The sequence below is a fragment of the Anopheles moucheti genome, chromosome 2 (assembly GCF_943734755.1).
Source record: "Anopheles moucheti chromosome 2, idAnoMoucSN_F20_07, whole genome shotgun sequence".
Lineage (NCBI taxonomy): Eukaryota > Metazoa > Arthropoda > Insecta > Diptera > Culicidae > Anopheles > Anopheles moucheti.
In genome coordinates this window covers 3,077,735-3,092,299 of record NC_069140.1, presented here as the reverse complement: position 1 = coordinate 3,092,299, position 14,565 = coordinate 3,077,735, and the positions used below count along the sequence as shown (strand labels likewise).

General features: G+C 44.5%; 4 protein-coding genes across 9 annotated transcripts in view; 2 read left to right on the top strand and 2 right to left on the bottom strand.

The window, feature by feature from the left end:
- LOC128298884 (uncharacterized) overlaps nucleotides 1-3,276 on the top strand; it is a 36,838-nt gene extending 33,562 nt beyond the window's left edge. For 3 of the 4 annotated variants that reach the window (XM_053034689.1, XM_053034691.1, XM_053034690.1), the window contains one exon: nucleotides 328-3,276. In XM_053034689.1, coding sequence (XP_052890649.1) covers nucleotides 328-1,196 — 869 coding nt within the window. In that variant the 3' untranslated portion in view covers nucleotides 1,197-3,276. The remainder of the gene's footprint in view (nucleotides 1-327) is intronic. The other variant, XM_053034692.1, reaches the window with a different exon arrangement.
- The window catches only part of LOC128298886 (sex-regulated protein janus-A-like), a 44,911-nt gene extending 39,029 nt beyond the window's left edge, over nucleotides 1-5,882 (bottom strand). Inside the window, exons 1-3 of one of the 3 annotated variants that reach the window (XR_008287283.1) lie at nucleotides 5,822-5,882; nucleotides 5,348-5,762; nucleotides 2,861-2,911 (exon numbers count right to left, since the gene is read on the bottom strand). Coding sequence is in view for 2 of the 3 variants with exons in the window: in XM_053034694.1 (XP_052890654.1) it covers nucleotides 5,368-5,762; nucleotides 5,822-5,882 (456 nt within the window). In the remaining variant the exon portion in view is untranslated. Of the gene's footprint in view, nucleotides 1-2,860; nucleotides 2,912-5,296; nucleotides 5,763-5,821 lie in introns of those variants that run through there. The other 2 variants (XM_053034694.1, XM_053034693.1) reach the window with 2 other exon arrangements.
- Nucleotides 5,883-6,169: 287 nt separating this feature from the next.
- On the top strand, nucleotides 6,170-7,756 carry LOC128297588 (pseudouridylate synthase TRUB2, mitochondrial). Its single transcript, XM_053033260.1, has 4 exons — nucleotides 6,170-6,350; nucleotides 6,415-6,606; nucleotides 6,667-7,020; nucleotides 7,090-7,756. Exons 1-4 carry the CDS (start codon nucleotides 6,221-6,223, stop codon nucleotides 7,356-7,358), a joined length of 945 nt encoding a protein of 314 aa, XP_052889220.1. The 5' UTR covers nucleotides 6,170-6,220; the 3' UTR covers nucleotides 7,359-7,756.
- Nucleotides 7,757-9,732: 1,976 nt separating this feature from the next.
- LOC128299219 (heat shock 70 kDa protein cognate 4-like) lies at nucleotides 9,733-13,856 on the bottom strand. Its single transcript, XM_053035110.1, has 2 exons — nucleotides 13,716-13,856; nucleotides 9,733-12,315 (listed from the first exon to the last, which is right to left on the bottom strand). The coding sequence occupies exon 2, from the start codon at nucleotides 12,313-12,315 to the stop codon at nucleotides 10,351-10,353; it is 1,965 nt and encodes a 654-aa protein (XP_052891070.1). The 5' UTR covers nucleotides 13,716-13,856; the 3' UTR covers nucleotides 9,733-10,350.
- Between the last annotated feature and the right edge of the window lie 709 nt (nucleotides 13,857-14,565).

Genomic DNA, 14,565 nt, shown 5'->3' with positions numbered 1-14,565 from the left:
TGTATCGCGCACTGCGCCGTGTCCCATGCAAACGACATCGGTTTGAAGATGCGTTATGAAGATCCGCGTACTCTTCCGGAAACGGGTAAATGTAGCTTGGAGCACACCATATTCTTTTACGGATTATGGCACGGGATGAATTCTCGACGACCATAAAAAGGGAGACCATCAAAAGAATATGTTCCGTTTACTGTAGTTTTTACTACGGTTGTTGAACGGTACTACTGTGTGTTGGCCACAAGAGAGTCTCATATTAATTTCGGTTAATTAAAACACGCTATTGCCCTTTCTGGAAGTTAATACGCACTATCTTGAACACTGTTACAGGCACCACCAAAAACTGGATCGCTGTGGAAGGTGCCTTATTTAGCAGCAACAGTGCCGACCCGAGCTCGTCGGCCTACAACTCCAAGCTGGCAACGAGCGCCCCACGCGGTATGCTTTCCGCATCCGCCACCTCGACCGAGGAGAAGAACGTGTTTGCCATCTACGTGTCGTACTACGTCAAGGTGAAGCTAATACTCAGCAGCATGGGCGGCGAGGTATCGCTCAAGCTCCCGTTTGTGCTCGGCAATGTGGAGCTCAGCAATCCGGACACCTCGAAACCACCGGACACGTTGAGCGGTCTCAAGAAGCTGCGCGAACTGCGCCGAAAGTCGTCCGCCATTGCCACGAATGGAGGTGTTGGGGGAAGCTTAGACTTTACGCCCTGCCGGTCTCCGCTGTCCAAGGAGCTAAGTTTGCAGGATGTCGACGAACCAGCGGAAGATGAGACGACGGCCCTCGGCAATCGGGTGCGAAACCTCAATCAGCACAATCAAACCATGGCCGGTCAGCGAAACACTTCGCCGACGGCCGGTGTGGCAGCCGTCGGTGGTGGTGAGGAACAAGCAACCATCAACAGCCGCCGGGAGTTGTTCAGGAACTCCAAGTTCAATGACAACCTGAGCAGTACAATCGACGTCATCACCGAGGACTTCCAAACGATAACGGCCAACATCTCTAACCTGATCGCCAAGTCCGACTCGAGCAAGTCGAACTTGAACGAGGCGGGTGTATCGTGCAATCAGGAGATTAGTGTCGAAGCCCAAATACACTGTCCCCAGTCGGTCGGTGATACGGCAACGGAGGACGGACCTGCGGCCATTTCTCCGCAACGATCTCCCCAGCGTTCTCCCCAACGGGTGACGCATTGATAGTGACGGGAAGGCTGGATTCTACCAACAGTATTCTCTACACGTACGTCGTATGTGAATGTCAGTGTATGTCGTTGTGTCCGTGTGTATCTTCACTACGCCGTCAGGTGTTCGGCGTCGGGTTCTAATGCTGAATATTCCGTTTCCCGAACGTCTGAGACATGGGGGAAGCAAACAATAATCCCCCTCCCGTCTTTTCTACCTTAGCCATTGGAAGTGTAAGGACAACCCCACTAGTCTCCCGGTAGCCAGAGGCATCAGTACTGAACGTAGATCATAGGCAGTGTAACTTAGTGTGTAGCTCAATGTAGAGTAAAAAGACAGCCAAACCAACAAACAACAGACAGACTCGATTCGTTTCGGTTGAAAGCTTTCGAGTCCGTCGTGCAGTAGAGTCTAAACGCATTCAATCTTGTAGCGAAGTAAGTAACAACTTGTCAGGGACTGTACCGCACTCCGGTTAGCATAGCCGGAATCGGTCGGTGTAGTAGCTTTAACTTCTACAATCACACACATCGACCGTGTAGTAGCGCCACCACCTGCACCACTCCCACACGTTACATATACCCAACCGTAGCAACAAAGAAAAGTTGTTTAGCAGGAAGATCTTACTTCCTTTCGCGCATCACACATGTATCCGTAGACTTCGAACGTCAATCAAACCTGAACCGTAACAGTCATCCCTCTCTGTGCCTACAAATGTTTGAGGCCCATGGCCCAACAACGTCCCAACATCGGCTGCAAGGAAAACAAGTTAAAAGTATTGCTCATTCTGCTGCTTTCTTCCTCCAAAATCAAAACAAACAACACACAACAAAACCAAGTCTTTTAGCCAAGTTTGAGTTCTATGAACTTTTTAAACAACTTTTGGTGCGTCTCCATCGCACAGAGATCCCCGGTGGAACAGTGGAACAGCCACCTTACGGGGCTCAGGACTTGTGGAAAAAATTGAGATAATATAACAAAACAGAGGAATTACTTGTTGCGCAGGTAAAATGAATGCTGCGGCAATTAGATATTTACCGGAAGCCTTTATTACATAAGCCCACTGTCACTGATACATATCGCAAATTTATATATACACGCACATGGATCCTCCACATACATGTACCAGAATATACAGATCCATCGCAGCGAGTTGATGAACATGCAGAGAGAAATATTTTACTTTCCCAAACAAGATGCATTGTTGCGGAAAATTCTTCTCAACCCTCAAACTTACTTCACCTGAGTTTCCTTGCTCTTGAAGTTGAAATGATTAATATGTGTGGTTTTGAGAACTACAGAACAAATAAGACGAAAAAACAGAATTATAACCAAGAACAATGGCGAACTGACGTAACAATGTGTTTTTTAAAGACAATGCTAGTTAATACAGCGCACAGAGTAAGGATATTAATGGTAAAGAAAACATGCTAATTGTTGGACCATGCTGGTCCGTAAAGTAAAAAATCGGTAAGAATATGGCGGAGTGTATCATTTTCAAGTGTTGCTTTATGTTCATGCCATTCCAGGTGTGTGCCAATGGGAAACCATAAATCATAGGCCACAACACCCAAGTTGGACAAGCGGGCAAAACTTCCACTGCGGGAGCATAATTCGTGCGTGTACATCGTGCGAACACTTTCTAACCGTATATAGGACATAATGGAAAATTTACTTACCCCTAAAACAATGGCGGATGCTGTGCGTCTGTCCCGGAAAGTAACGGAAACCTAGAAGAAAATAACACCGGTGGTTCACCTTTCCGTTTCGTATTGCGTAGACCGATTAGAGTCGTGTGCTAGGGTATACTTGTATTAGGTTATTGTGACCGGTACCTTGTAAGTGTAGTAATAATTATGTATAGATAATTACAGGGAAGGAATTTGTAGTGAAAACGCAACTGCAGTGCATTGTTGCCGGGTTTCAGCTTAACTTCCCTCTGCGAGTACTAAAACAACTACCACAACTACTACTATTACCACTGCTGCTGCTGCTGCTGCTGCTGGAGCAGCTGCTGTAGGTGTGTCTACAGTGTCTAAACTATAAAGAGATATTTAAAACTGAACGAGCAAATAAATTGATGTTTTGTACGAAAACATAACCATGCGCACGCGAGTTTGAATAGTTTTTCCCTATATAAATGGGGAGCGGGTTGAAACGTTCGTTCTGCCAAATATACGAAAAGCACCGCACACCGAAGGTACGAGGGAAAGAAAAGCATATTGAATTTCATTACATTACAGGCTGGTATTAAGCAAATAGTATTCGATACACTTTCCGCGTGTCCCAGCTGCGTCCGCACGAACACACCGAACCGTACGGGCATATTTATCGATCCGAAAAGATCTCTGTCGATAAACGATCGTAAATACCCGGGCGAGCTTTCATCGGCAGAAAAAAGGAAAGGTAAATCGAAGTAGCATATGCTATTCCAACGATTGTTTTCCAAGCTCAGTAGGCTGTGTGTTTCCCTGGTTGCTGGTAGAAGCATTGTGCGTAGCAAAACATCCGACCTCTTCCCACAGTCAATGTTTCAAGGATTACAATCCTTTCTGCTGCGAATAATGGAGTTCGGAGCTACACGCCTCCACAACGGTGTATAAATATTTATAGAACATTTTAGGAGGAAAAAGACAATCGATAATAAAAAAGGACTAAAACTGTAAAAGAAAAAGCACACGACTTGCGGAAAGCTCACAAAAGCACAACGTGTATGGTTTTTGTAGGTTGGTAAGATCGAAGTAGCTATATAGCAGTGTTTATTCCACGAATGCGATGAAACCAAACCCATATTCGATGGATCACATCTCCTCAGTTAAATCCTTTTTTTAGTACTTTGTTAGCAAACCACCTCAGACATGGTTTTGTTGTTTACATAAATGGCACCCCCCTTTTTCTCGGGGGTGGATTGAATTGCTTACTTTTCCCTGCTTATTGTAAGCCCTTTAGGCTCGTGTCCATTCATCTTTAGCACAATGAGTTGGGTTAAAGATTTCATTACAGTACCACTTGAATGAACAAAGCGGCACTAGGCTTCGCTTAGGAAAATCTGCTATCCTACAACGCTAATTCCTTTTAAAACGGTTTCCAATTTTCCCATCGATTGTTTAGGCATTTCCTTCTCCCATTCGAGCACACGCCGGGAGTTTGAAATTTTCCACGAATGGAATAAATTCGACTTTAATGGTGCAGATACTCCACCCTCTGGTAGATGACCTTTCCAAGCTTATATTCTACTTTAATGCAAATTGTATATAATCCTGTTGGGGAAAAAGTGATTCCCCGCGTATTTTGTCACTTTTACGATTCCATTGCCGAATGTTGTCTGGTCGCCAGTGCCCATCAATTACTGTTTCCAAATCATCAAGGGAAAAAGGTGGTTTGAGTGATGGATTTAATGGATTAGAATTCTTTTAGGAAGCTAATAAATTGCATTTAAATGCTCAACATAAATCTTTTTTGTTTTAAATAGCATGGTATTGCTTAGTCTTCTTTAATAACATCCTGAAGAGGTATAAAGCCTGCAATTTCTGGCTTTCTTTGAGTTTATTTACCCAGTGGCGGATATAACGGAAGGCGAAGTAGGCGACCGCCAAGCGCCTCACTCCCGTCCCAAAAAAAGATTAAGAGGGAAGGAAATGTAACGGAAAGTGTATAAATTATGCCAGAAAAGATTCCAAAAAGTGACGCTTTAACGCTCTCCGTATGCTAGAGCGGTGCTCCGAAGTATCCCAGAGGATTGGTCCGAATGGGATTTTAGACCGGTTGTTATGTGAAACCCACACAGCTACCAAATACACCATCTAGCCGCAATTTGCTTTGGGAATTATCAATAACGTTAGTCCGAAATTATAGTCCCCAATCCAGTCAAGATTACCTAGCAACACGAATGTAATAACCTTACAATTAAATATCGTTTAGAAACAAGAGGTAATTACAACATTGAGATCGATTCTTGCAGATTAAAGATGTTCTTCTAAACAACGTAAATATCAGTAATATCAGTAGCCCATTGACCCTTTCCCAACAAGCTCTACAATAGTTCTCAGTATCATTACCCTTTACAACACCGATCGGTTCCGTATCCTCTAGAAAGGTTAGCATCCCATCTCAAATATTAAGACATTGTGTAATGTATTAAATCTTTCAGTATAAATAAAGCTCACATGATTGTTCCATCCTACGCTCAGTAACCTTCGTCCGAGCATGTAATGTTATGGTCCGGGTATTTGGTCAGCAGCAAACGTCGCGATTCCATATGATCCGCCTTGCCGTATCCCTGCGAGTATCCGTACACTTTGATCTGCTTCAGGTCCGGCCTATTCTCAATCCTTCCACCACCGAGACATTCCGTCTCCAGCCCAAGGCCCAACAAGGCCGAACTAACCTCGTCGTAAATGTCCGAATGCCACTGAGCCCTGTTGAATCCACGGACGATCAGCTTGGATGGTTCGCTGCCATCGCTTTTTTCCTTTCCGTAAACCTTGATCAGCACGTACTTGAAAATTCCTTCGTCGATATCAACGACCGGCACCGCATCGAGCTTGGCATCGACCATTCTGGCAAATGTTCTGCAACCAACTACAAATGAAGAGGAGTTTAATACACCGGCAAATAATCGGTCGCTTCACTTTATTTACCGTTTCCAGCAAGCACTTTTTGCAAGGTATGTTTGACCCCAAGCCGGCAAATTGCACTCATCCTATGGGAAATGTCAATTTCCCGCTGTCAACGCACGGCCAATCGCTTGCCGCGTTTGACATGGATGCAACAGGTAATTTCAACAATACTACGCCCATTTATGGACTACAATGAAAGTGAAGGAAAAACTTGATCAACGAATTTCCACGGAGCCGAGAAAAAAAATCCACGCTAAATTAATTAATTTTATTTTAAGAAATCAAGCTACGCTCCCTAAACACAGGACAAAATTTGTAACGTCATCATGACATATCTCGTAACAATGTAAACAAACCCGGAATCGAAAACCACCAGAAAAATCCGGAGAAAACATTTGCTGTGATAAATTTACGTACTAAATGGCTTTAAAACTAGTTAAGGACGCGCCAACGGTATGGAATTATTTGAATGGTCTGGTCAATCTGTACAAACCTGCCGGAGTAACAGTGCAACAAGTACGAAATGCGATTATACACAACCTTTGCCGGGGTAACACACCGAACAAATTAAAGTTTTTAACAAAATTATTAACAATCCCTTTTACTGTTTGCAGATATCAACCAACTCGAGGTTAGACCTTCTCTACAGCGTGTAGTAATCGACAACACAGTAGATTCAAAGCTGATTGTGAGAAAAGTTGAGGATTTGTCGGACAACGTGCTAGTGACAGGACCACGCTACCAACCGGATGCTATCAAATGTCGATTTTCTGCCAATCATGGTCGTTTCACGAGTGGTGTTATAGGTAACATTCATCATTTATACATATTTTTCAATTCTAAAATGCTTCCTTTACTTGTTGCAGTACTGGGTATCAACAATGGAACAAATCTTGCCTTTCGACTGCAACAGAATCGCCCACTGCGAGTGTACCGAGTAACCGGTTTCCTTGGAAAAGCAACGGAAACACATTTCGCCGAGTCTCGTGTAACTGTCCGTGCTACCATCGATCACATTGGGTCAGAAAAGATCGGTCGACTGCTTGCATCGATACAAGCGTCTCATCAACGTAAAATGTTCGAACTAAGCGGAATTGACATACAGTCACAGGCGGCGTACGAACTGGCATGTCGAGGAACGATACGTCCCACAGACAATCGTCAACCGATGATCTACGGAATACGACTGGCAGAATATCGGAAACCGTTCTTCACCATTGGTAAACCGTGTTGTATGTGAGAAAAAGATCTCATTTCCTCACATCATTATTTTTCTTTCGTTTTTTTAGAAATCCATGCCATCAACGAAACGGAAGCTTACCTTGGTGAACTGATTCATGAGATTGGGATAAATCTGAAGTCTTGTGCACACTGCACCAGCGTTCGGTGCATTCGACACGGTCACTTTCTGTTGGAAGACTCGTTGCTTAAAAAGGACTGGAACCTGCAAAACATCCTAAGCGGTATGGCACACACGAACAGGCTCATTAATCAGCATCCAGACATGTTGCAGCAAAACAGTTCATCCTTGCATGGAATGGAAGTGCCAGATCAATAAATAGTTGAGAACAAAGTCTCGAGCTGTAGTAGGCGTTGAACACCCACACACCGAACGATCACACGGTCAAGTAGAAAGTTGTTACCATTCAAGGAACGTGTAGTACAACCCATGTTACATGATTTATTTATGGCCATTGTTGTCTCGTACAGAGGTCCGGGGTTGCCCCGTATTGTCACGTGCAATAAATGAAAGATTTCATGTGACCCTGTTGTAGCGCACACGCAAGGTTTGCATTAAGTTACGAATTCAACACTGCACGCATTTGTTACAAGGTTTGTGTTTTTATTGTCTGCAGAATTCACAATTCTTGGAGACTAAAAATAATCTTTTCGTTGAGAAAGAGAGCTAACATGAACAAAACATCAGCTCGTAAATTTCCGCCACGGCTGGCGACCCAGCATGGCCACAGCAACGTTCTCCAGGATTTTAGGTGCAATGATGCAATCCTCTAGACCTTTCTCGATTCCATCCTACCTCCGACTTGATGCAGGAAAATATCATATGGTTGAGTCATTGGTGAGCAGCACTTAGGGCTCATTCAATTATCACGTAACGCAAAAATTGTCAATTTTCGACCCCCTCACCCCCTATTGTTGTGTTGTGTTGGATTATAAAGACTTTGCATCTTTCGACTGCATCCGTCTCTTACCCCCTATTGTAACAAAACGTAACACTGGACGCAACCCCCTCCATCAGTTACGTAACATTTGGATGACCCCCTCATTGTTTAAATTTGTTTTCAAGTAATCTATGTAATTCCATCGTATTTCGTCAAATGCAAAAGAAACAAACATACTGCCTAATAAATTTACTACTCTCGCCAGGCTAATCGTTGCTAATAATTTGAAGCGGTTTTAGAACCTACTTCAATCTACGATACACAATACAATACAACTACGATTCTGCATACAATACTTCATTAACCATGTTTGTTTTCAGGCTGTCCGTATCTTTCATCAAAATAATTGGTACCAATGGCATGTACCAAGTTAACTAAACCAAGGTTGGATAGGTTCTGGATAAAGATATCAATTTCCGGAAGACGCTTCGTATACAAGTCTTCAACACCACAGATCCCAAACGAAGGATTCATTCGCTAATCGTCCATTTAAAAAGCTTAAGAAGCTCGTATGAGAGTTAACATTACATAGGACCATGGCGAATCGATGTAATCTATTAAGAAAAAGAATTCGTACGTAAATTATTTATCAGTACTATTCCTCTCTTAGCCGCGTTCGAGAGGATGATGCTCAGAAGGTTTTTTGGCCCCGTATGTGAGGAAGGATCATGGAGCCGCTACAATGATGAACTCTATGAGTTGCACGGCGAACCTACCGTCGTACAGTGGATTAGACCAGCCTGGGCCCCGGTGGGCTGGACACGTCATGAGAATGACACCGGACGATCCTGTTCAAAAAGCCTTTTTAGGTCGTCCTCATGGACAGAGGAGGCTTGGTAGGTCCAAATTAAGTTAGAGGGATGCCGTTGATGGGTCCAACATACAGATCGGGATTATGGATTGGCTAACGACGGTGCTCGACCGTAGGTGGTTTAGAGGACTCCTGCAACAGTCCAAGACAACGAAGCGCCGGAAAACTCAAAATTCAAACCAATTGTTATCATTTAACACCAAATTAAGGGATCATTGATCACATCATTAATTTAGAAAGTCAATAAAAAATTGCATTTGGTTAGGAAAAAAACCCGTTAAATTGAGTTGATAAGCATCGTAAAATTCGGCACCATTAAAATCAACTATTTTAGCTGGTATGTTTAGTTCAAACACGGTCATACAAGCACCGATCACGATGTTGCACGTTCTAGTTGGCAACAGTTATTCATTGTATCGTGAATAAGCTTCCGAGCACTAAATGATATTGAATAATTAACTGATGTATGGTTAATGATTGATGTATTATTGTATGAAGCTCTTTACGATAGTGGATAACTTGGTTGCATCATTCTGAGTCTGTTTAGAGCTCTCCAAGCTCAATGTAAGTTTTAAGAGTTGACGATGCTTGCTATGTGACAATGGATGCAAACTAGATCCACTACTACACACAGGAATCCAAAATCACCATCTGAGGGGACACTAGAAGTCATCAATGAGTGGGTATCAAAAGATACTAAGAAACTTGACCTTTAAACAAACGACAAGTAGATAGATAACAAGGAATTGGTATAAAAATCCCTTAAACAAGTAAATTTTTCATACATGGACTATAAAACGGAAACGTAATAATTGAATGAGCCCTTATACAAGTTCCCACAGTACGAAATTCCAAGGTCCTCAGGTAAAGAGATATCTAGACTGGAAGAGAAGGGTATTGTCATCCTCATGGTCTAAATGCAGAAAAACAATAAAAATTCGTTTCTAATTTCACTCCAATTTTGATCTTGGTCATTGGAGAAGTACAGATCTCTTTTTGTGTTTCTTTATTTGGCCTGCTGCTCATTTCGTTATCATTTGTTCAGCACATTTCATCGATTGTGGAAGAGAACAAGTTCGTTCGATTATTTCGCAGCTATCTTTACGGGTACTTCGCACCTAATATTCTGAAACTGCTTCACCCACAAGCGCGGATGGTATGGTAATGATGATTCAAAATCATACAACATTCAACACTAACGTAAAATACTTGTGTCTGCTTATTCGCGTGTATAATACGCAATTTTCGAAATAATCCTCCCCGTAATCACAATGATAAATGGCTGTGTTCGGCTCTGCTGGCTTGAGGGTAGGTGGTAACAGTCGAGAGTTCAAAAGGAGTAGAGGAAATTAGAAATTAGCGGCAGAGAAGCATGCGCTGTCAAAAACAGCTTATGTGTGGTAGTAACAGGACAGCAAGATAAGCAGAAGGTTGTAGTATTTCGCAAACAAGGGGGCTTTCTGTGGCGCCAGCGTTTTTATTAATAGATCGCCCTTGCTCTCTGCTAACAAACGTCGGTTAGTTCGCGCGCCATCATTCACTGGAATGTGGGGAATGATTTAGTCTACCTCCTCGATGGTCGGTCCGGAACCGGATCCAGCGCCACCAGCAGCACCACCGGCAGCTCCTCCGGCACCCGGAGCACCACCCGGGAATGGCATGCCGCCCGGTGCGCCACCAGCGCCCTGGTACAGCTTGCTGATGATCGGGTTGCATACCGACTCCAGCTCCTTCTGGCGGTGCTCATACTCCTCCTTGTCGGCCAGCTGGTTCGCATCGAGCCACTTGATCGTGTCGTTGCACTTGTCCAGCACTAGGGTCTTGTCGCTGTCCGAGATCTTGTCCTTCAACTTGTCATCCTCCATGGTGGCCTTCATGTTGAAGCAGTACGATTCGAGCGCATTCTTCGCGGAGATGGTTTCCTTCTGTTTCTCGTCCTCGGTGCGATACTTCTCGGCCTCGTTCACCATACGCTCGATGTCCTCCTTGCTCAGACGGCCCTTGTCGTTCGTGATCGTGATCTTGTTCTCCTTGTTCGTCGACTTCTCGAGAGCCGTCACGTTCAGGATACCGTTGGCATCGATATCGAACGTTACCTCGATCTGGGGCACACCGCGCGGTGCCGGCGGGATGCCGCTCAGCTCGAACTTTCCGAGCAGGTTGTTGTCCTTCGTCATGGCACGCTCGCCCTCAAACACCTGGATCAGCACACCGGGCTGATTGTCCGAGTACGTGGTAAACGTCTGCGTCTGCTTCGTCGGGATGGTCGTGTTACGCTTGATCAGCACCGACATCACACCACCGGCAGTCTCGATACCGAGCGACAGTGGCGTCACGTCGAGCAGCAGCAGATCCTGCACCTCTTCCGACTTGTCACCGTGCAGGATTGCGGCCTGGACGGCAGCACCGTAGGCGACGGCCTCGTCCGGGTTGATCGACTTGTTCAACTCCTTGCCGTTGAAGAAGTCCTGCAGCAGCTTCTGCACCTTGGGGATACGGGTCGATCCACCAACCAGCACAATATCGTGAATGCTGGCCTTGTCCATCTTGGCGTCACGAAGCGCCTTCTCCACTGGTTCCATTGTCGAACGGAACAGATCGGCGTTCAGCTCCTCGAAACGGGCACGCGTAATCGAGGTGTAGAAATCAGTTCCCTCGAACAGCGAATCGATCTCAATACTGGCCTGGGTCGACGAGGAGAGCGTACGCTTCGCGCGCTCGCATGCCGTACGCAGACGGCGCAGGGCACGCTTGTTGGTGGACAGGTCCTTCTTGTGTTTGCGCTTGAATTCCTGAGCGAAGTGGTTCACCAGGCGGTTGTCGAAGTCCTCACCACCCAGATGGGTGTCTCCGGCGGTCGATTTGACCTCGAAGATGCCATCATCGATGGAAAGGATCGACACATCGAAGGTACCGCCGCCCAGATCGAAGATCAGCACGTTGCGCTCACCGGCCGTCTTCTTGTCTAGACCGTAGGCAATGGCGGCCGCAGTCGGTTCGTTGATGATACGCAGCACGTTCAACCCCGAAATGGTTCCGGCATCCTTCGTTGCCTGACGCTGCGAATCGTTGAAGTAAGCTGGCACGGTGATGACGGCGTTCGTCACCGTCTTGCCCAGATAAGCTTCGGCCGTTTCCTTCATCTTGGTCAGCACCATCGAACTGACCTCCTCCGGGAAGAACGATTTTTTCTCGCCCTTGTACTCGACCGCAATCTTTGGTTTGCCCTCGATCGACTCCACCTCAAACGGCCAATGCTTCATATCGGCCTGGATCGCGGGATCGTCAAACTTGCGACCAATCAGACGCTTCGCGTCGAAGATGGTGTTGGTCGGGTTCATGGCCACCTGGTTCTTGGCAGCATCGCCAATCAGACGCTCCGTGTCAGTGAAGGCAACATACGATGGCGTGGTTCGGTTACCCTGGTCGTTGGCAATGATTTCTACCTTGCCGTGCTGGAAAACTCCAACACAACTGTAGGTCGTGCCCAGATCAATACCAACTGCTGGTGCTTTTGCTGCCATCTGCAATGAAGAACACAGTATGAACAATCTACGCATGGTTCATTTTTTTAAATCGTGAACATGAAAATAAAGAAATAATTTTGCATGACCCTACACGCGACCCTTTCCGCAATTGGTGTATGCTTCAAAAAAGCAACGGTGTTTTACCATAAAAAGGCGGTTACAAGCCAAACCGGACAGCTGCCACCGCGAGCAGACGCATGATGCGCGCGCGGCACCATAACCTTCTATGGACACATCATGGAAACATGTTCTTCCATCACTCTCACACACACCACACAAAGGTGGCCATGACATGTGCTATTCTTGGACACGCACATAAAAAGTTCGTTTAAATTTATACAGCCTCCTTATTAACGGAAAGATACGAATTTAACTTTACGCGTTTGCTCGTATCAATGAAAATCAATTTTATGCCATGTGAGAATTAGTTGCATAAGCCTCCATTTTGTTCCCACCATGCCTCTTCCAGAAGCTTTCTTCTTCCTTCTCTTCTTAATTGAACAGGCCGGAAGTTAAAACCACGCGCTTCGGTAATGGAATTTTCCAGAGCTAGCTGCATGAAATTTGCAGAACATGTGTAACCTATTTAAAGATATTTCATTCGTTGGCCAATGTTCGCAAATATTGAAGTGGAACAGTGAGAAAATGAGCTTGCAATTTCATGAATATCATATTTTTTACTTTTTCTCCATGACGTCTGTCACTTCGCTCCATGCGGCATGATACGGCAAAACTCACACACATACACATGTTCACAATTCGCAAAATTACGTTCAATAGGTTTAAATTAAATTCATTCTTGCAAACAAATCAATGAAACTTCCAATCATTTCCCGAAGACGCTATTGCAAAATCCAGGAACTAAAAATCAGATAGGGTTCTAACACGCTTCGTGTAAAACGCCCTACGTATGAGTCATAGCTCTATAGCAAATCTTGAAAATAATACAATCTGCTTAATATAGTTAGGATGAAATAGCCATTACCAAACATGGGTTGTTCCTAGGTAGCTCACAATCCAAGCAAGCCTTGGTAAAGAAAAGGCTTCCATTTTGATTCCATGCGCTCGTTCGATGCTTATTCCAGAATGTTCCTTACCTAGCTCACCCCCTGCCGAACTATTGACCCAGAACCACGCGCTTCGACCCTGGAAATTTCCAGACCATTGTGGAAAACTCCAGTCGCCCCGAAATGAGTTTTATATATCGCTTTTCAAATGGACAGCCTTTTCCTACTTCTATAGATCGGATAACATGAAAAATATCAACTATTTTTCCAGAAAATCGCCATTTTTCCAATCTTCTGTATGACACCGCCTCGGCATAATGAGGCGGCATAAAATATGGAACATACATTCCGGTCTACCCATATTGACTTTTGGGGAAAAAGCACACTTACCTTTAATTAAAATGTGTTGGGATAACTTCTTAGTCACTGAATTAAACTTGGAACGAACTTCTCGCGATTTTCTGCTCGCACCGTCTGCTTCTTCTTCGCTTGGATGTTAATCAAGAATTAACCAAACTGCGAACGGTCTGACTTGCTGGAAGCGCGAGAAACGAACTAGATGACATTTTGAAGTACAGGGTTCTTCTCTCGGAGATCGAAATTGACATGCTCAAACTATGAACATGTCGACATATGGTAAAATACGATTAAAATGAATTTGCTTGATTTTGATTTATTGTATTTTTTGGAGTTCAATCACTTGCTGCATCGGAAACAATTGTTTCCGAACAAAATATAATTTGAAGACGAGATGTTCTAAATTTCATTTTAGTACACTTTGACAATTGATATAAATTTCGAAATATCCGTTTCATTCCCACAATTACGCTTTAGAGGCATCGAATCCGGTGCCGCAATTGAACCGTTATTCCTATACAGCTATTCAATAGCACGCTGTAAACAAATTAAAAATAGAGTACATTCAATGGATGATAATATCTCCAACATGGATCACTCAATCATGGGGACCTCAATGCTCAGGTCGGACGGGAGGAGGCATATAAACCAACGATTGGAAGCTTCAGCGCACACCAGCTGACAAACGACAACGGCCTCAGGCTAATCAATCCTCCAAGCACATGAACATTTGCAGCACCTTCTTTCACACGCACCTCGATTCAGCTAAACCTCGAGATCACCACAGCAGACATAATCCCAAATCGACCACGTTCTAACTGACGGAAGGCATTTCTCGTATATTATCGACGTTAAAACTTACCGAGGCGCAAACGTCGACTCG

Coding starts and splice junctions, on each gene's coding strand:
- LOC128299219 (XM_053035110.1), bottom strand. CDS start 12,315: ATGGCAGCAAAAGCACCAGCAGTTGGTATTGATCTGGGCACGACCTAC.
- LOC128297588 (XM_053033260.1), top strand. CDS start 6,221: ATGGCTTTAAAACTAGTTAAGGACGCGCCAACGGTATGGAATTATTTG. Junction 6,607..6,666: donor TTTCACGAGTGGTGTTATAG/GTAACATTCATC, acceptor TACTTGTTGCAG/TACTGGGTATCAACAATGGA. Junction 7,021..7,089: donor GAAACCGTTCTTCACCATTG/GTAAACCGTGTT, acceptor TCGTTTTTTTAG/AAATCCATGCCATCAACGAA.